We start from the raw sequence: 19683 nt of genomic DNA, 5'->3' as shown, positions 1-19683 counted from the left end.
TTGTGGGGCTGCAGACAGTCCTGCGTGCCTGCCGGACGAAGCTCCGGCCTGACACGGGACGGGGGGCGGGGTGGGCCTGGTGCAAACAACTTGGTTTTTGCCTGCAAGACGCATCTAGGTGGTTCAGGAAACAGCAAATACTTCCCTCTTGGTTGGTTAGTTTTATCTGCCTCCTTTATCATAAGCAGAGAGGCCTCCGTCTCTGAAACACACAAAGGCGTGTGCTGCTGTGCTTCTCCATCCACGTGGGGGTGCATTCCTATTGTCTGTCGTGTGGTGTCCCACTTTCTCCTGGAAGTGTGAGCGTTCTCCCAGGCAGGGGGCCAAACTCAGCCCTTGTGGTGGTTTCTGTCTGGTCTTTCTATACTTGACAGAACTCTTTCGGGTGTTGGTGATGGAAACCCAGCTCTGCTTGAGGACACGTGGGCTGGACCAGCTCACGTGACAGAGAAGGCCATGCGTGGTCTGCGTCAGTCAGCTTAGGCGAGGTGAAGCTGCGGTAACAAGCATGCCCCTAACCTCAGTGACTTAAAACCACAAAGACTTGTTTCTCATGGCGCTGCATGTCTGTCTTGTGTCCCAGGAGCTCACACTGATGGAACAATCACCATCTCAAACATTGCAGTTGCCGTGCCCAAGGGCAAAATAAGAAAAATGCTTGGGAGAGAGCTGGGGGCTGGTGTTGGGAATTACATGTTCCATCTACCCAGGAAGTGACCAAAGTCACTCTCTCTCAAAACTCATTGTCTGAAACTACTTTCCAGAATCTATCTGACCTCCAGTCCACCACAGCCGAGACCTTGGCATCGAGGTCTTCTGTGCTTGTCTGTCCCCACACCCACCTCTTGACCCTGTCTCCTGCCATGTGCTGCCACATTCGTAGGCTTGTTCTCTCTGTGGTGTGGTGTGATGGCCACTAGTTGGCCACAGCCTATGTCTGTGGGCCTCATGCCCCGTAACAAAGCCAAGGTCACCATCCTCAGCATTCAGACCTCAGAAAACCTCAGGAAAAGGCCAGCTGGTCCCTCGTGGGCCGTGCATTCCTCAGTACTAGTGACGGGTGCCTGGGCCACAGCCGGGCACGTGGTGGGCAGGGCCAGGCCTCATGGCGGCAGCTCCTCCACACCCCCATGTGCTGAAGGGGAGCAGTCCTTTCCCGGAAGGGATGTAGCACACATAATCAGTGTTTGTGTCACACCTTGGTGGCTGTTTCCTAGCCATCGGGTACAGCGTCACAAACAAATGCATTACAGTGCCATTCTGAGCTCTTTCAGCTATAAACAATGGAAAGCTAAATTGTCCTAAGCCAAAATGGAAATGTATTTGGTCGTATAATTGAAGAGTCGGGCCGGCTGTGTGCGGGAGTTCCCACCACATCGTGGGGACATCGGGCAGTTGGTCTCTGAGGCGTTCTGGCTCCATCCCCCTGCCTCTCTCTGCACAGCTGCTCCGATATTCTCCTGTGGGTCATTCATTCTCAGGCAGCCTGTCCCTCCACAGTGGCCTCAGGAGCTGGGATCCCAGAACAGGACCTCGTTGTCCCAACTGGGGTCACGTGCCCATCTCCTGCAGGATGGTTCACCTGGCTCCCACGACAACCACTGGAGCCCGGGCCGGTGGTGAAGGTGGGGAGGGACTGGGTGCCCTCACCCGACCACATGGCTGGGGCTGGGAAAGGGTTGGTCCCCCAAAGACAAGGGAGGCATGGTCCTGGGAGAAGGGGAATGTCTTCTCCACATGGACCAGGAAGGGTGTGGCGGGCCAGTCACTTTAATGCAAATGGAGGACAGAGGGTAGCAGTATAGGGTTTGGAGTGGAGTCAGATATGGGGCCCTGAGGTTTTTTTAGGGGGACCTCCGACTGCACCCAGGGTCCTAAGGTGGGACATGCTGGGTGTGTGGGAGCAGGCCAGCCGCCTGCGGCCTTAAATATGTGTGTCCACAGCTCCTTCAGCGTGATGGACAGCTGCCGGTGGTCGCAGGGTCCGTGCCCTTGCTTCTGTAGGTCTGCTGGAGGCCCCAGTTTCTCCAGGTCTGTGTCATGGGCAACCTTCAGGGTAAGACACTTACTCCTTTGCCCGATGTTGAGATGGGCAGCAGGAGCCCCCAGCGTCTGCCCTTGACAATGCCCTGGAACTGTGGGGTTTTTTAAGACAAACATCACTTACCCACCGTCCTGCAGGCCTGAGGCATTCTGGGAGGTTTGCAACAGCAGCACAGTAACCTCATTCCTGGTGTGGCAAGTGGTGTCTCCTCTTGCCCTGCTCTGGTGATGGACAAGGGCAGGGCAGACCCCGAGACGCAGAGTGGGGCCCATTGCTGCCGCAGGCCTGGGGCTGAGTGCGCCTCGCCTGGACACACCATCACGCACAGGCCTGCTGGGCTGGGTGCAGTGGCGTGCACCGAGGGCCCCAGGCCCCGCACCCTCCCCAGTTATAGAGAGGAGAGGGGCAGAGGCTGCAGGCAGACACCCAGGACCTGGGAAGTTGCCAGAACAGCAGGGCTTTCAGCTGAAGAGCCCGGTGTCCCTTCTGTCATTGACCCGCGGGACGCTGGCCTGGCCTCTGGCCTCCTCCTGACCCCCCTCTGCCCAGTCCACATGTTGTGTTTGTAATCCACACCAGCACCAGTGAGCTCCAGGGAGCCTTGGGAGGAGCTCGGCCCCAGCAGCCAGCAGGGGTCCCCGCACAATGGCAGCAGGTCCCAGGGAGCCAGCACAGGCCAAGGCTGGGCGTGATGTGAGGCACACACCATATCCATGGGGGAAGGGTCCCGAGAGCCATCTCGACCACCCCCTCTGTTCCCAGGTCAGAAACAGGCCAGGCGTGGCAAGGAGGCCACCTGGGTTTAGGCAGGTTTCTCAGAAGATGCCTCCTCCCAGACATGCAGGAGCTGCAGTGTGCAGTGGCTCGGCCACTTCCCGGCTGGGTGAATTTAGGTAACTCATTCAACCTCTCTGAGCCTCACCTGTAAACCAGGGACAGTAACAGCATTGAGCTCATGTAGGTAAAACACAGAGTATGTGTGGCCCTGGCGAATGTCTCAAAACACTGTAGCTGTTGGTTGCTGTTGGTCCAGGCTGTGGAGGCCCAAAGTCTGGGGTCAGAGGCCCTCAGTGCCACTTGTGGGTTCTGTAACCTTTGGTGATGGTGGTGATGATGGTGGTGATGATGATGGTGGTGGTGGTGGTGATGATGATGGTGATGGTGATGATGGTGATGATGGTGTCTCTCAGGACCTCTTCCCTGTCCCTTGGGGCCATATCCCAGAGCAGAAGGACAGGGAAGGGCTGTGCAGTGGGGGTTTTTCACAGCGTGGTCAGAGATAACATCCCGTCTAAAATGTCCCCTTTCTTGTATAAAATAACTGTGTAGCAGAGGGGAATTTATTGTTTTAATGTGCTTACTGAGCCAAATTAAAAACTTGGTAAGTCTTGTATTGGTCTGCCCCCTTCCCTCCTTTAAAATTGTGTTGTTGATGAAATCTCAAAATCTGGGAACCACTGGCTAACTGACCTAGCCTGGACGTGTGTACACACACACACAGACACACAGACACACAGACACACAGACACACACACACAGACACACAGACACACAGACACACACACACACACACACACAGACACACAGACACACAGACACACACACACACACACACACACACAGACACACAGACACACAGACACACAGACACACAGACACACACACACACACAGACACACAGACACACAGACACACAGACACACAGACACACACACACACAGACACACAGACACACAGACACACAGACACACACACACAGACACACAGACACACAGACACACAGACACACACACACACAGACACACAGACACACAGACACACAGACACACAGACACACACACACACAGACACACAGACACACACACACGTCCACTGGATACTCTCTCTACTCCAGGAACCTGGAACTCTGACCTCAGCCTGGGCCCTGCGCCAATCGGCTCTCAGCCCCCAGCAGTTCCCAAGACAACGAGCACAGAGCTGCCACATGGGGCTTAAGCAACAGAAGCATTAAGAGTAATAAGAACATTGAACAGCCAGTCCCCAGGGTCCTTCAGTGGCTTCATGAGCTACTTTGCTTAATCCCATGAAGAGGTTCAAATCTCACTTACCCTCCAGCGCCTGGCACACACATGGCCTGGCACACATGTGATCTCAGGGCTGGCCTGGCCTGGCCCATGGGCTCCCTCCACACAATTATCTGACTGCTGGGGCCCTCAGCCCAGCCCACGGAAGGTCAGTGTCCTCGGGCTTCATCCTGACCCACCCCCAGGGTTCTGAGCCCCAGAGAACAGAGCTGAGGTGTGCCCCCCCGAGTCTCCTTCTAATCCCTGTGTTGGGGGCACAGGACTCGCCTCCCAGGTGGGCTGATAACTGATGACTAGGATTGAACATGTGCGAGATGCAGGATGCCAGGGAGAAGGGGGAGGAAGGCATGAAACATCTTGGCTCATTTGGTCCAGGTGCCACGCACAGGGAGGTGTGTGCGGCATGGCTGGACCAGTGCCCGGCCCAGTGAGGGTCCCGTGCACTCAGGCCATGCTGACATGTGCAGTGTGTTTCTATTTGCTGATTGTACAATGCGTAGATTAGGTCGGCATGCATTTACATTGAGTGTCTATCAGGAGGGAGATACGGAGAAATAAGGCCGGGCCCCACCCTTGAGCCCTGGAGAGAACACAGGGGACTCGGCCCCTCTCCAGGGGTCAGACAGTGTGGTCGGGTGGTCCTAAGCCCGGGCGAGGGAGCTGTCTGCTGGTTGGGGTGCTCATCCTGGCACTGCCACTTAGTGGGGGTGACTTTTGCCTTTCTTACCGTCACTATCCATAAAATGGGTCCAGTTGTCCCACCTCCCTCGCTGGGCTGCTGAGACCAGCGAGTGGATGAGCCCAGGTGGCTGCGAATCAGGGCACAGAGGTAGGACTCAGTACATGTTAGGATGAAGACGGAGGTGATCAGCGCAGACAGAAGCGGAGTGGCCGGCTCCACGAGGTGGGTGCCCAGGGTGCTGAGCAGGGACTTGGAGGGTGGCATGAAACAGAGCAGAAAGCAGAGGCATTTTCCGCCCCGGCTGCACTTGGTCAAGACTGCAAGGCAGCATGTACACCCTCACAGGCGGCCATGAGTCTTAAATGAATGAATACAGGAGTGGTGCTTAGAACAGGGCCTGGTACACAGTAAGTGCTGGGTTAGTGTCGGTGATGACGGTGGAGGTGGTGAAGTCACTGTTCAGGGAATCGTATGTGTCATATTGTCTGAGCTGCAGGGGGAGCGATCGGAATGGGGTGGAGAGGCAGGTGGAAGCCAAGTCACAGAGGACTCTGGCCTGCAGTCAGGTAGGCAATGTTTGCTGCTGTAACAAATAAGTCCCTCGAGTCGCATAATGCCATAGACATGTAATTCTTGCTCACTTTAACAGTTCAATGCACAGGGACTCAGGCTTCTTCCAGGAATCCTACAGGATTCCACCATTCCGTAGGGCCTGGGAGTCCCAGCTTTGAGCTGGGAGAAGCAGAAAAGGTAGACACAATGGCTTCTGTAGAAGCCAAGCTTGGAAGGGACTCCCCCACACCCTTGCAATGGAATGTACTCATGTTCCATTGGTGGGAAATAGTCACATGACTATGCCTGGGTACAAGGAGAGCTGGGAAATGTAGTCCCGAGCTGAACCTCTGCTCCCCTTCCCACCCCCAACCCCCAAAGGCAACTCCACACTATAGAGAAAGGGAACGTGCATTTTTGCTGAATTAGCTGCCTCTGGGTATTAGCAGCCAACGGGTATCATGCTGACCTTTCTCAGTACCGTGACTTGTGTCCACTTTTGAACTGAAAATGTGTGTTTTGGGGGTTGAATAAAATGATACTCACCTTGGAATGTGGGATTGAGGAGACTGACAGCAGAAAGGGTTGCAGGAGTGTAAATGAGATATCAAGCCATTTTCTTGAAGCCAGTCAGATCATTTCTCTGTATTTTTTCCAGGGTTCAGGAAGGATATTGTCTGGGAGATTTTATTTTGAGGGGAAATATCTAAACAGTAAATCATGATTTCTTGGATTTGTGTCATTGTGGGGTTTTTTTTCCCCATCGCCCTGAGCTACCTACTAAATCTAATTACATCGTTCGTATCATTTCCCGTGAAATTTACGCCTGAATCTGCTGAGTAAGGGAAGCAAGCAGAGAACTTAATTAGGACCGTTAATCATGGTTGTTTGGTTTTTCTTTCTTTTTTTTTTTTTAGGAGAAAGCAGCAATAATCAGGAAAATAACAGTAAACATTTTTTCCCCAAAGGCAGTCATCTGCAGGTTCTCAGATTTTCTACCAGACTCGCAGCGTTATTTGAGAATATCACTCGGGCGGACCCCACATGCCGAGAGGGCTGCTGCCATTCCAGTTTGACCTTACCTGGCCTGTCTTCTTTGCAGAATGCTTCCTCCTGCATCCCCCACAAGCTCCTGACTCTTCAGTAGTCAGCCTTGGGGTCCCTATGTGTTCCCCAAATTTTGCAAACTTGAACCCCAGAACCAGGTCTCATCTTCCTCCCAGGTTTTTCCCCAGGAGAGTGGGTCTCGCCCGTCGTGGGTCAGATAGATGAGAGGCCGGGCCAGCCTTGCGTGGTTCCAGCGTGCAGGGACCCTGACTGTTCTAAGCCATGTTTCTCTTCCATCTCTGTACAGAAACTCGTGCAGACCGCAGCAAGAAGCTCTTCAGGCACTACACGGTCGGCTCGTACGACAGCTTTGATGCTTCCAGGTAAGACGCGATTCTTCCTCTGCCAGGCCCGCTCTGGGGTGTGTGTCGCCATGGCCCTGGACCATCTTGCATGGTGCCCTTGGACCCCCTCGGCTGGTTTCCCCTCTGCATCCATCGCGACCCCCTGAACATGGGCTAGCATTATGGGAGCCACCGTGTTCCAGAGAACCTGCCCTAGGGGGTGTTGGGTTCCTGCAGGGAGCCTTGTCAGGGCGCGTGGGTTTGAATTTCGTGGAGGATACATCCTGGGGTCTCGGTGTGTCTCTTCCTTGGCTCTCCTCCTTTTAACTCTGGGAGGCCCTGGGCAGGCGGGGGTCCAGCTGGGCGAGGGGCGGTGCCCTGTTTCAGAGCCGTGGCTCCGCGAACAGCTGGGAAGTGGGAAGAATTTCTGCCCAGTGGTCCTGTTTCCACTTCAGTGTCTCCTGCTCTACTGTCCCCAAGTATGAAGGTTATCTTCTTCTTTCTGTCACAGCACAAGTCTCCCTCCACTAGGGGCTGGAGGGGTGTGGAGAAGGCCCCTCGACATGGAAAACTTGTCCCCCACCCAGATGGAGGGTTCTTAGTGGACAGTGAGCTCAATGAGGGTCGGCTTGTGGTGCAGAGAACGGAAGGACAGGCAGGCTGCATGACCGACAGGACACAAGGGTCCTGCTCCCCACCCTGCTAGACGGGCATCCGTGGGGCCCTTTCTGAGAATCCCGCCAACCTCATCGCCCCCAGAGAAGGTCCAGGCTGGGGAAGGATCTGGACACCCTGCCCCGGGTGCCCCGTGGGGTCTGGGATGAGCAACTCAAATCTGACCTCTAAACGCCGCTCATCTGCCTGCCGAAGGATTTCACCTGGTCTTGTTTGTTGGTTTGTTGTTTTCACTGAGTTCACATCACATAAAATTACCATCTTAAAGAGCACAGTTCCGTGGCATGGAGCACATTCACAGGGTTGTGCAACCATGATCTTTGTCTAGTTTCAAACTATTTTCATCATCCCACAAGGAAACCCCATACGTATTAGCAGTCACCGCCCACTCTCCCTGCCCCGACCCCACCTCCTGGCAACCACCAATCCACTTTCCAGACATTTCATATCAATGGAGTCATCCAATGTGTGATCTTTTGTGTCTGGCTTCTTAGAATAATAGTTTCAAGGTTCATCCATGAGTGCTTCAGTCCTTTTCTCTCTAATTTTTTTTTCTATTGTGACAAGATATGTGTCCCGGGAGTGCCAAAAACATGTATACACATGACGTGTACTTATTCTTTGTTACCGGCATACATAGAGAATTGCAATTTTAATGCAGTTTTTTCCTTTCTTAAAATGTGTGTCCATGTTTTTGGCACCTTCTGTATATAACATAAAGCTCCCCATCGTAACCCTGTTACGTGCACGGCCAGTGGCCTTAGGTGCATTCACAGTGTTGTGTGGCCATCACCACCATCCGTCCACAGATCTTTATTTTCCCAAACTGAGACTCTGTCCTCATTGAACACCCACTTTCCTCCCCCTTCCCCGCCTGGCACCGGCTTCTGCTTCCTGTCTCTGTGAATTGGACTCTTCTGGGTACTGCATGAAGTAAGGTCACACAGGACGTGTCCCTCCGTGTCTGGCTCATTTCTCTCAGCACAGTGTCCTCCAGGTCCATCCCCGTTGTAGCGGGTGTCAGGACGTCCTCCCGTTTACAGCTGAATATCACCTCATTGCGTGTGTAGACCATGTTTTGTTGATCGACGCTTGGGTGGCTTCCACCTCTTGGTGCTTGGGAATGGTGCAGATATTCGTTTGACACCCGTCTCGGTTCTTTGGGGTATATGCCTAGGAGTGGACTTGCTGGTTATGCCTGGTTTTGGTGCTCACCTGTCCTGACCACCTTTCTCTCCCAAATAAGATGCGTTAGCAGAGGATGGGCCCCCACTTCCTGCAGCTTCGCAGACTCTGCACATCTTGCTAAGAGGGTCCACTTTCTGACCTTGAAAGGCCACATGGTGACCCCTGGCCTGGCCACCAGCACAGCCCAGAAAGGGCGCTCAGACGCAAGTGGCTTCCAGGGAGCCACGCCTGACCCCGGCTGCCTGATGAGTCCTGGCCTGGGTCAGAAGCGTTCCCTGCAGCAGCACAGGCTGCCTGTCCGGTGTGCTCTGGGCACGTGGTCACAGCCAGCATGCCTCTCCTACTTACCTTCCATTCTAACAAGGAGGGCGCCTGAGACAGGGTATGCGAGAGCTGTTGCCATGGTTACTTTGAGGGCTGTCCAGTCTGGGAGTGGGGCTTCGGGTAGAAAGAGGCGTCTGAAAGCAGAAAGGGTCCCAGCAGCAGCTCAGCTGCAGCCTGTGGCTTTTGCAGAGCTGTCCCCCACACTGGGCCTGTTGTTGGCACAGAGCAGCCAACAGCCCCCCCGGGTGTGCACACACGCTCAGCATTTGAAACAGGAAGCTCCACAGTCGGGATGCTTCCCCACAGAGGAAGGGTGGGAGGATCTGATGTGACCGAGCTGGGAAAAGAAAAGGCCAGGGGCCAGGCTGGGTCACATGTCATGTGTCACGTGGCTGGCAGCAGGACCAGAGCTAATGAGGGACGCATACTGCAGCTCAGCTGACAGAAGACGTGTGGAACCATGGTAGCTGTTCCGTGACAGGAAAGAGCTGTCTGAGGAAGTGATGAGCTCCCCGCCATTGGGGGGAATCAAGCAGGGTGGCCATTCTCTTGCCAGAATGCCATGGAAGGCTGACATTCCAAGACCCTGCCAGCTCTGCAACCCTGGATTTTGGTACCCAGACGAATGCTTTTGTTTGGCGTGTGTACTGACCTCGGTGCCAGGACCTGGGACCACTGAGCAGCGGGACATCTAGCCACACCCAGGCCACCTGGTGGCTTCTAAGCAAATGGTAAACGGTTTGGCCTTGACTGCAGCCCAGGAGTCAGTGCTGACTCCCCCAGTGATGGAATCTGACAAGCTGTGGGCCTCATGTGACAAGATATGATAGTGAAAGAAATAAGAGTAACAATTGCAGTGTTTGTGACTCTCCTGCCACGTGCCAGCCACCTTGCATCAATCATAGCACCACTGATGGCCGGCCCTCCCAGCGACCTTGTAAGTCGGGGAGGAGGACACAGACGAAGGAACGTGAAGGACCTGGACCTCGGCCACACGGGTGTCTAAGCTCGAGTGTGAGGCCTGGCCGGCCGGGATTTGGGGCCCTTGCCCGCAGCCACCCCCCCAAGATGAAGACGTTACTGCCCCAGTCTGGGCAGAGGACTGGCCTGGGATGGAGAGAAACCGGGGAAGCTGAGGATGCAGGTTTTCTGTGAGACAGTCATCATGTCCTGAAGTGTGTTGTGAGGATGGGTCAGTAGATGACCTTGGTTAGCACAGGACCACAGAGCTTTTCCAGAAAGGTGCAGGGGTTCACCTGTGGGAGCCTCCTGCCTCCCAGAATGACCTTATCCAGACTGCGAACTTGGCAGAGGCGATGGCAGGCGGACGGGCAGCGAGGGAGCTTGTGCGTCCCACATGCCATGGTAACCCAGGCAACTGGCACGTGTGGCTCTTGGGCAGGTACTGGCATGGGCTGCTGACCAGGTGCTCCTTTGATTGACCAGGCAGAAGGCATCTGGGGTGGCGTGCATGCTGCAGTGGGGTGCGAACCAGCCGGCCGTTCATTAGCCCACTTCAGAATCCACGTTAGAAATGGCCCAATGAGACGCAGAGACCTGGGCGCCCTGCCCGCCCTCAGGGCCAATTATCCACTGTAGGTGGCGAGGTCACGGTCTGTGTAGGCGGCTGATGGCTGAGGCCACCCCCACGAAATTGCAAATGTAATTAAAGAAAATATGATACTAGGAAGCTGGGCTCAGTGGAGACGGTTTCTGAATGAGTCCGGAGGTTTCTCCCCTTCCCACCTCCTTTATTCAGAAACTTCGCTTAGGGACTCGGAGCTGAAGAGCAGAACGGTCAGAAGACACCCGTTCGTTGTTGGCTGTGTCCCGCTGCTCCCTCAGAACCCCCTCCACCTGCCCAACATGCACATGATAGGAGGGTCGAGAAACATGGGCACATGGCCAAGGTCAGGAAGCAGAGAACCTGGGGCCATTTCCACATGGTCCCTTACAGATATTTCAATGTCATTTTTGAAAACACCCCTCAACACAGGGAATAGGGTCTCAAGTTCCCACTCCCCTTAAATCAGATCCCCGGCTTCATTAGCCCGGGGTATCCAGGCGGCATCTACCTGGCATAGGCAGAGACCTCAGGGTCTCACCATAGGCTGAACAGACTCCAGCCACCCACCCATCCACCCATCCATCCACCCACCCACCCGTTCATCCATTGAAGCACACACTCATCCATCCAACTACCTAAGTGTTCAGCCAGCCAGCCATCTACTCAGCAATCTATCCACTCATCCATTCATCCATTTATGCATCCGTCTCGCCACCTGTCCACCCATCCAGCTGTCCATATCCATCATTCACCCACTCATCTGTCATCCACCCATCCATCCATATCCATGTAGCCACCCATTTATCTGTCCATCTATCCATTCATTTATCCATCCCTTCATCTGCACACCTATCCATCCACCTGTCCACTCATCTGTCCATCCATCCAACTATCTACATACCCACCCATCAGCCACCCGCTTACCATCCATCCACCCGTCCCCTCATCCATCCATCCATCCACTTCCGCCATCTATCCATCTATTTAACCAATATTCATCAAAGCCTGACTTTTCAGGTAAAACAAGACAACCACAGTCTCCGACTTCATGTAGATTCAAGTTAATTAGAGCCAGTAAGACAAGGCCAACAAGCAAATAACCCAGAGACCCCTGTCTGTGGTGGATGCCGTGCAGCACACGCTAGCGGGGCTGTCGTGCAGGGTCTTGGGCAGACGGGAGCAGGCCAGCTTTACACCACGAGCCAGGGGAGTTCTCTGAGGAAGTGACTTTGGGGTTGAACCCTGAAGGTTGGGGAGGAATCAGCCCAGTACAGGAGGCCCAGCAAGTGCAAAGGTTCTGAGGTGAGAAAGAACCTGAGTGCAGGAGTAGCCGTGAACTAGAAGGGTCGAGAGAGTTATGTGAGAGAAAGACCTTGGGCTTCGTGCTTGAGTTTGTGTGTTTTCATACTTGCCGTGGGGGGTACTAGATGGCTTTAAGCAGAAGGGAGACACGATCTGATTAACTTTGCTGGAGGATAACACAAGGACGGATGGAGACCGGTTGTTAGACCCTTGCTGTGATCCTGGCCGGGGGGATGGTGGTTTGCGCTGGTGAGAGAGGAGAGGGTAGAGAGGTGGATGGACTTAGGTGTAGAGTGCAGTTAAAACAGACAGGACCCGCCAAGGAAATATGTACGCATGGTTTTAAAAATTCAGAACGTGAAGCAAGTGGTGTGGCATGAAGGACAGGTCTGCCTCTCATCCTTACCTTCCAGCCCCCGAGTTTCTCTCCCAGCGAGAACCTCAGTTACGGGTTTCCTGGGAATCTCTCCAGAGATGGACTCTGAGTACAGAAGCATGTGCGCGTCTTGTCTGATGCCTTCTATACCCCTGAGAAGATGGTGTCCTAACTTTTCTATCTAACGTTCCAGCTCTGTCCCTGTGTGTCCCTGGGCAGCTGGCCGGCCCTCTCTGTGCCGCAGGCCCTGGCCTCCAGCCGTGTCTGCAAAGTAGAGGTCATAGTTCCAACTCATGCGGTATCCCCAGTGGGGTTCGTGTAAGAATAAACGAGAAAATAGAGGCTTAGTGCTTGCGGCTCCTTGGAGGCGTGTGCTGCATAAATCCAGAGGGTGCTCAATTGTGACCGTGTGTGGGTAGCTGGCTTGCCTTTGAAAGCCTAACGTGTTCTAGAAGACTGCCTCAGCATGTAGGCAGTAAGAGCTGAATGGCAGGAAACACTGACTTCCCCCATCCTTCCTCCACCATTATTTTATATTTTCAGATTTTTCATTATTCCTTAGACTTGAAAAAGAGGGTTCACAGCCTGGGATCCTAAGGAAACATACTCTGTTTTCTCCTCTCCCTTAATTGATGGCTGCACCCAGCAGTAATAACAGCTTTCCAGGCAGCTCCCTTGGGGTAGGAGAGGAGGTGATTCCGCTTTTCAGTCCATACATTCCGTGTTTCCCCGAAAGTAAGACGCAGCCAGACAGTCGGCTCTAATATGTCTTTTGGAGCAAAAATTACTGTAAGACCCAGTCTTATTTTACTATAATATATTATATAAGACTGGGTCTTTAATATAATGTAGTATAATATAGTATACTATAATATAATTTAATATAAAATAATATAATATAGTATAATATATAACACGGTACTGGGTCTTATATTAATTTTTGCTCCAAAAGACACGTTAGAGCTGATTGTCCAGGTAGGTCTTAGTTTCGGGGAAACATGGCACCTGTATTTTTAACTTTCACAGGTACATACTACTGCTTGTGTAATTTCTTGAATCCAAGAAAGAGCGAGGTGACTCTCTGGGCTTAGGCACAGTAAGAAGTCACCCCAACTGTGTGTCCCCATGCCTGTCATGCTCCCCGCGTGACCATGCACCTGCGTATGGTGCCTGGGAGCCAGGTCTCCCTGTGGAAGAGTCAGAGCCCCAGGAATGGGCCCCAGTCTGAACCGGTCATGGTTTCCCTCAAAACCGCTCTTCTGTTGGCCTCTCCACCATGAGAACGGCACACCCACTGCCCACGGGGGAGACCTAGTACCCCCGTCTCTGTCTTCTCCCTCCCGCTGCCTCCCTGCTCAGCTCCTCGGCTCTCAACCACATTACCCGTCCCCACATTTTTCATCCCTTCCCCGATTTTGATGCAAGGACTCCATGCTTGTAACAAAATAAGTATGTAGTTAATGGAAGCAAACCACAAGACGGGGCTAGGAATGGAAAGAAACCACTGTCTTTCCACCTCCCCAACCTACGCACACACTCCCACTTGGCAGAGGAGCCGCCTGTAACCGGTTCTGCTTCACTCTCCTGACGGCTGCCTCCCTAACTCTGTGATTACCCCCTTACGTCTCAATGTAAACACTGTGAAGCAGCGACACTTGGCTGTCAAAGATGAGGGTCTCCTAGTCAGTCAGTCCTCTGTGTCACCCCCCGATTTTGAATAGTTACTGCTGACCTGCTAAGTGATGGATGTATTTTAGACAGTACCAGTTGATGCTTTGTTACATTTATATCCATATTTAAGTCTTCTAGCCTCTGTCTATAAGTCGGAATTGGAAGTTAGTCACCAGCGGAAAGTATGACTTTATTATGATCCCGCAAATGTTGGCGTCAGCTCCGGGGACGGGGCTCGGACACCCGATCTGTACAGACCCACGAAAGGAAAGGTCTTTCTAGCGTCACAGCCCAGGGGATTCTTTTCCCTCCCACTCCATCGGTTGTTCAAAGTAATGCCACATTTTACTGTTAGCATCATGTTTTCACATGAAGTCCGTGTCTCTTGCAGAGTTTCTGGTTACCTTCGTTTTGTCTGGTGGGAGAATTCTTCAGGCACGCACTGAGGTACCCTCCTTTCTCTCAGGCATCACTGGGGTCCAGTCCACTCCCTCGGGAGTCCTCTGGCGTCCCTGCTCCAGTTTGCAGTTCCCAGGGCACAGCTGTCATTCTGTGATTGGCCTTCATTGCGCTATCGGATAAGTGTTCCCGTTCTGCTGGGACACATACTCAAGTAGCAGCCTCAACAGCAGCCCCTGCAGTGTACACAGACATGTCTCTCGTTCTCAACGTGCTCAGTGTTGTCAAATTCTAGGTTCAAAGTACGTAGTTTTCCTTCTCAACAATGAAGATGTTGCTTCATGGTCACCTCGCCTCCACGTACAGCGGGCGAGGTGACGGTGTGGTCGGACCCTCATTCCAGGGAATGTGATCCCTGCTTTTCCCCTCTGGGACTCTAGGAACTGCATTGCATCGACTTTTCCTTGATGTTCTGACATGTCCTGACGGTGGGTCTGGTGTGAGTCACCCGTACTTACTTACTGGGTTTACTCTTCTGGAGCCTCCTTCAGACTGAAGCACCTTTGGCTGTAAAAACCCAGTCATGCTCCCTTTATCCATGGGGGATGCGTTCCAAGACCCCCAGTGGACGCCTGAAACTGCAGCTGGCACCAAACCCAATGTGTGTGCGTGCGTGTTCCTATACAGACATACCCATGATAACGTTTAATTTACAAATTAGGCACAGGAAGAGATTAACGACAGTAACAAATAATAAAATAGAACAGTTAGAACAATATGCTGTCATAAACGTTATGTGAATGTCACGTTATGAAGTAAGATGACGGTGACGTGAACATAAGCCCTGCAAAGCAAGACGGCCCTCTGATCACCGGGACGGCTCCTGAGTGGCTAACGGGCAGGGAGCGCGAACAGCGTGGAGACAGTGGACACGGGGAAGATTCCCGTCCCGGGCTGGATGGAGGGGGACCGCACGAGATTTCATCACACTATGCAGAACGACTCGTAGTTTAAAACTTACGAATTGTTTGTTTCTAGAACTTTCCATTCAATAGGTTGGTGCAAAAGTAATTGCGGTATAAAAGGGTAAAAATAATTGCAAGAAACTGCAATTACTTTTGCACCAACCTAATAATATTTCCAGGCTGCTGTTGACCACAAGTCGTTGAAAGCACAGAAAGCAAAACCACAGATACGGGGTGACTACTGTATCCTGCTCTATCCCTTTGAAAATTCCCTCACTTCCTGTCTCCGTCTTTCTGGATTTCCTCTTGGATTCCAATTGGTTCCATTTGCCCCTTATTCTTACGTTTTCTGGCTCTTTGCCTTTTGCTCTGTATTCTGGGACATTCCCTCAACTTCCAACCTGTCTGTGTGAGTTATTATTTTGACAATCAGATTGTTAAGTTCAAGAGCTCTTCCTTTCAATGATGGGCTGAGCATCTGCAGCCTGAGAGAAGTGGTTTCTGGATATCTGTGGGACCAGCCAGGAGTGGGCAGGTCTCTGCACCTAGCAGCTGTCAAGGCAGAGCCCAAGTTGGTGGCGTGTTTCTTGCCGCACTCCCCCCACCACCCTCCCAGCTCCAAAGCAGACGCATACAGGTTCTCGTGCATACCTGCAGAACAAGCAGTGGGGTCTGCATTGAAAACGGACGGTTCTGTCTGTTGTTTTGGAGTGAGCGTGTGCAGACGACCAGGGGGTGAGAAGACCAGGTCCCAGGAACGCTGGGTCCAAGCCAAGTGGAGAAAGTGGGGCGCTCTCAGGTCAGGGAGGGGTACGCGTCACCCAGGGCCTAGAGAGACCTGTGCTGTGTTCCTTCCAACCCTGTGACCCGGCAAGATCACGTCCTCTCTGCTCCACCTGGTGTCATCTGAAAAGCAGCACAGCAGCAGCTGCTTATGCCCCCTTCAGGGAGCGTGGAGATTCAGATTTCACAGATAATTAGGCAGGGAGCCCCGCACAGGCCTGGTGCGTCGTATATGTCCTGCATGGGCTCTAGTTCCGAGCCAGGTGAGGGCCCCTTCTTCTGCAGGACTCAGTGATCCCCCAGCGAGTGGACTCTGGCCTTGCCACAGCCAGTGCCCTCAGCAGCACCCTCATACTGTAACGTGCTGGTCTCTGGGGCTTGGACCCTCCCGAGTCCCCAGACCAAGGCATGGGGGGGGGCATGCTCAGACCGTCTAGAACGGCAGGAATCCCCCCCTGACCGGCCTGGGGACCCAGCTCAGAAACTGCTGTGTTTAGGGGTGGGAGCCCTTGGCCTGCTGGGTTGGGGGAGGGGCTCTTTACTGGAGCAGGTGAGCATGGCCCGTCCGTGGAGGCACCCAGGACCACCGGCTCAGGCCCGGGACACTCGCCCTCGTGTCCGCCTGTTCAGTGGGGCCAGGCAGGAGGCCTTGGCACCTTCTGTCCAGGCGCGGTGCCCTGCGTGGGGGCGGGGAGCCGAGTCCGTCAGCACAGGGAAGCTTCTGGCGTAAAGCACCCTCAGACCGCATTTAGCACATTCCCAGGTGGCGAGTGGGTGTGTGGGTGGGGGCAGCGCAGGGGATGGGTGGGCACGCTGAGACACAGCAGAGGAAGGGCCGGGGGAGGCTGGGTTCCGGACACGCCTCAGGCCGGGCCCCTCAGGCCGGGCCGTCAGCACACACCGCAGGCTGCCTCGGTCTCCACCTGGTGGGGCGGGTACCAGCCGGAGTGCGCATGTGTGTCCCATCTCCCCAAATGCCCAGCCACTCGGCAGCGGGAGGGTGGGCACTGGTCTCCCTAGTGTGGTCCGGGGTGGTGTCCGCCTGAAGCAGCCTCTGGCTCTGTGGCCCATCCCCCACCCCCGCTGTGTCTGGCCATTCTGCGCGAGTCTTATCTCCTCCCTGGTGTGTAGCTTTGCCGGTGTCCACAGTGTGAATGTTCCTTCCGTGGCTGATTCAAGCTGCCAGCATGAGGTCACTGAACCTGAAAAAGATGTCCACAGCTGGCCCTGTGAGCCGGCCCCAGCCCCCACCCCAGGGCCAACGTGCATGTCTCCCCACTCCCACCTTCTCCAACCCCACAGCCTGGCTCAGGGCCAGAACCAGGCCAGCCCTCAAAGGCGGCCTTGGCTTTACTCATCCGAGGTGCTGGGGGCCAGCTTGAAGCCTGACGAGGCCCAGGCCTGCCAGTTCAGAGGCCAGGGTCTTGTCCCAGCTCTGATGCTAGCTGCCTGCATGGGCCTCAGTTTCCCTACCTGTAAAATGGCTACATCATCCCCAAGGTCTCTTCTAGTTATGCCTGAAACCTCCATAACTACCAGCTGGTGGTCACCTGTGAATGGTCACCTTTGGTAACTGCAGACCCTGAGATTCAGGGTTTAGGCACAGGCTGCCAGTGGGGGTGCCAGGCCAATGGGGAGCGGAGGCCAGTTCTAGAAGTGTCTTCAACACTGGGCCTGGTGCCCAGTAGGCTCTTAGGAGATGATCACGCTGAGGCCCCGCCTCTGGCCCACGGCCTGCTCCCCCAGGAGGCAGGAGGGTCTCTGGTGTCCGACCGGGAGGCGCAAGCACACCTCTGCTCAGTGTCACCTGGGCCAGGCGGCAGCTGGGAGATGGCTCTGCCTTTGCCCCCCCCGCCCCTGCACCTCCCACTCTGTCTCCTCCAGGGTAGGATCAGGGCTGACTCTGACATGTCCCCTTTTCCCTGGCATCTGGCATAGGGCCTGGCAAGTGCTCAACCCTCAGAGCATGGGGTGGGGGGTGGGAGGTAGGTGGGTGGGTAGGTGGATGGATGGATGGATGGGAGAATGGGTGGATGGGTGGAGGGAAGGAAGGAAGGAAGGAAGGAAGGAAGGCAGGAAGGAAGGAAGGCAGGAAGGAAGGCAGGAAGGAAGGAAGGAAGGCAGGAAGGCAGGAAGGAAGGAAGGCAGGAAGGAAGGAAGGAAGGAAGGCAGGAAGGAAGGAAGGCAGGAAGGAAGGAAGGCAGGAAGGAAGGAAGGAAGGAAGGAAGGCAGGAAGGAAGGAAGGAAGGCAGGAAGGAAGGAAGGAAGGCAGGAAGGAAGGAAGGAAGGAAGGAAGGAAGGCAGGAAGGAAGGAAGGAAGGCAGGAAGGAAGGAAGGAAGGAAGGAAGGAAGGAAGGAGGAAGGAAGGAAGGCAGGAAGGAAGGAAGGAAGGAAGGAAGGAAGGAAGGCAGGCGGGAAGGAAGGCAGGCGGGAAGGAAGGAAGGAAGGAAGGAAGGAAGGCAGGAAGGAAGGCAGGTGGGAAGGAAGGAAGGAAGGAAGGGAAGGAGGAAGGCAGGAAGGAAGGAGGAAGGAAGGAAGGAAGGAAGGGAAGGCAGGAAGGAAGGAAGGAAGGAAGGGAAGGAAGGCAGGAAGGAAGGAAGGCAAGGAAGGAAGGAAGGCAGGAAGGAAGGAAGGAAGGCAGGAAGGAAGGCAGGAAGGAAGGAAGGCAGGAAGGCAGGAAGGAAGGAAGGGGGGAAGGAAGGAAGGGAGGAAGGAAGGAAGGAAGGGAAGGAAGGGGGGAAGGAAGGAAGGAAGGAAGGAAGGAAGGAAGGAAGGAAGGAAGGAAGGAAGGCGGGAAGGAAGGAAGGCAGGAAGGAAGGAAGGAAGGAGGAAGGAAGAAAGGCAGGAAGGAAGGCAGGAAGGCAGGAAGGAAGGCAGGAAGGAAGGAAGGAAGGAAGGCAGGAAGGAAGGCAGGAAGGAAGGAAGGAAGGCAGGAAGGAAGGAAGGAAGGAGGAAGGAAGGCAGGAAGGAAGGAAGGAAGGCAGGAAGGAAGGCAGGAAGGAAGGAAGGAAGGCAGGAAGGAAGGAAGGCAGGAAGGAAGGAAGGAAGGAAGGAAGGAAGGCAGGAAGGAAGGCAGGAAGGAAGGAAGGAAGGAAGGAAGGCAGGAAGGAAGGCAGGAAGGAAGGAAGGCAGGAAGGAAGGCAGGAAGGAAGGCAGGAAGGAAGGAAGGCAGGAAGGAAGGCAGGAAGGCAGGAAGGAAGGAAGGCAGGAAGGAAGGAAGGAAGGAAGGCAGGAAGGAAGGAAGGCAGGAAGGAAGGCAGGAAGGAAGGAAGGCAGGAAGGAAGGCAGGAAGGCAGGAAGGCAGGAAGGAAGGAAGGCAGGAAGGAAGGCAGGAAGGAAGGAAGGCAGGAAGGAAGGAAGGCAGGAAGGAAGGCAGGAAGGCAGGAAGGAAGGCAGGAAGGAAGGAAGGCAGGCAGGAAGGCAGGAAGGCAGGAAGGCAGGAAGGCAGGAAGGAAGGCAGGAAGGAAGGAAGGCAGGAAGGAAGGCAGGCAGGCAGGCTCCTGGTTGCACATTCTCCCCCATCGCTGCCGCCAGGGCTGGATTCAGATTCCCACCCGCCCTCTCTTACCTGGCTGGGCTTCGGCCCTCTGACTCATCTTACCAGGAGCTTTACCCACTCCCAGTCCACCCACTTGAGTGGTATTTCTGAAATGTGAGACTCCCTCGTGCTGGCAACCTGC

The 19683-nt window shown here is 54.4% G+C and overlaps 1 protein-coding gene across 15 annotated transcripts in view; it reads left to right on the top strand.

The window, feature by feature from the left end:
* Positions 1 to 19683, top strand: part of SHANK2 (SH3 and multiple ankyrin repeat domains 2) — a 457209-nt gene that overhangs the window by 278368 nt on the left and 159158 nt on the right. For all 15 annotated transcript variants that reach the window (XM_074336881.1, XM_074336889.1, XM_074336888.1 and 12 more), the window contains one exon: positions 6717 to 6792. In XM_074336881.1, the coding sequence (XP_074192982.1) occupies positions 6717 to 6792 (76 nt within the window). The remainder of the gene's footprint in view (positions 1 to 6716; positions 6793 to 19683) is intronic.

This window comes from Rhinolophus sinicus, linkage group LG06 (assembly GCF_036562045.2).
Source record: "Rhinolophus sinicus isolate RSC01 linkage group LG06, ASM3656204v1, whole genome shotgun sequence".
Lineage (NCBI taxonomy): Eukaryota > Metazoa > Chordata > Mammalia > Chiroptera > Rhinolophidae > Rhinolophus > Rhinolophus sinicus.
This window is presented reverse-complemented; position numbering and strand designations above follow the sequence as displayed.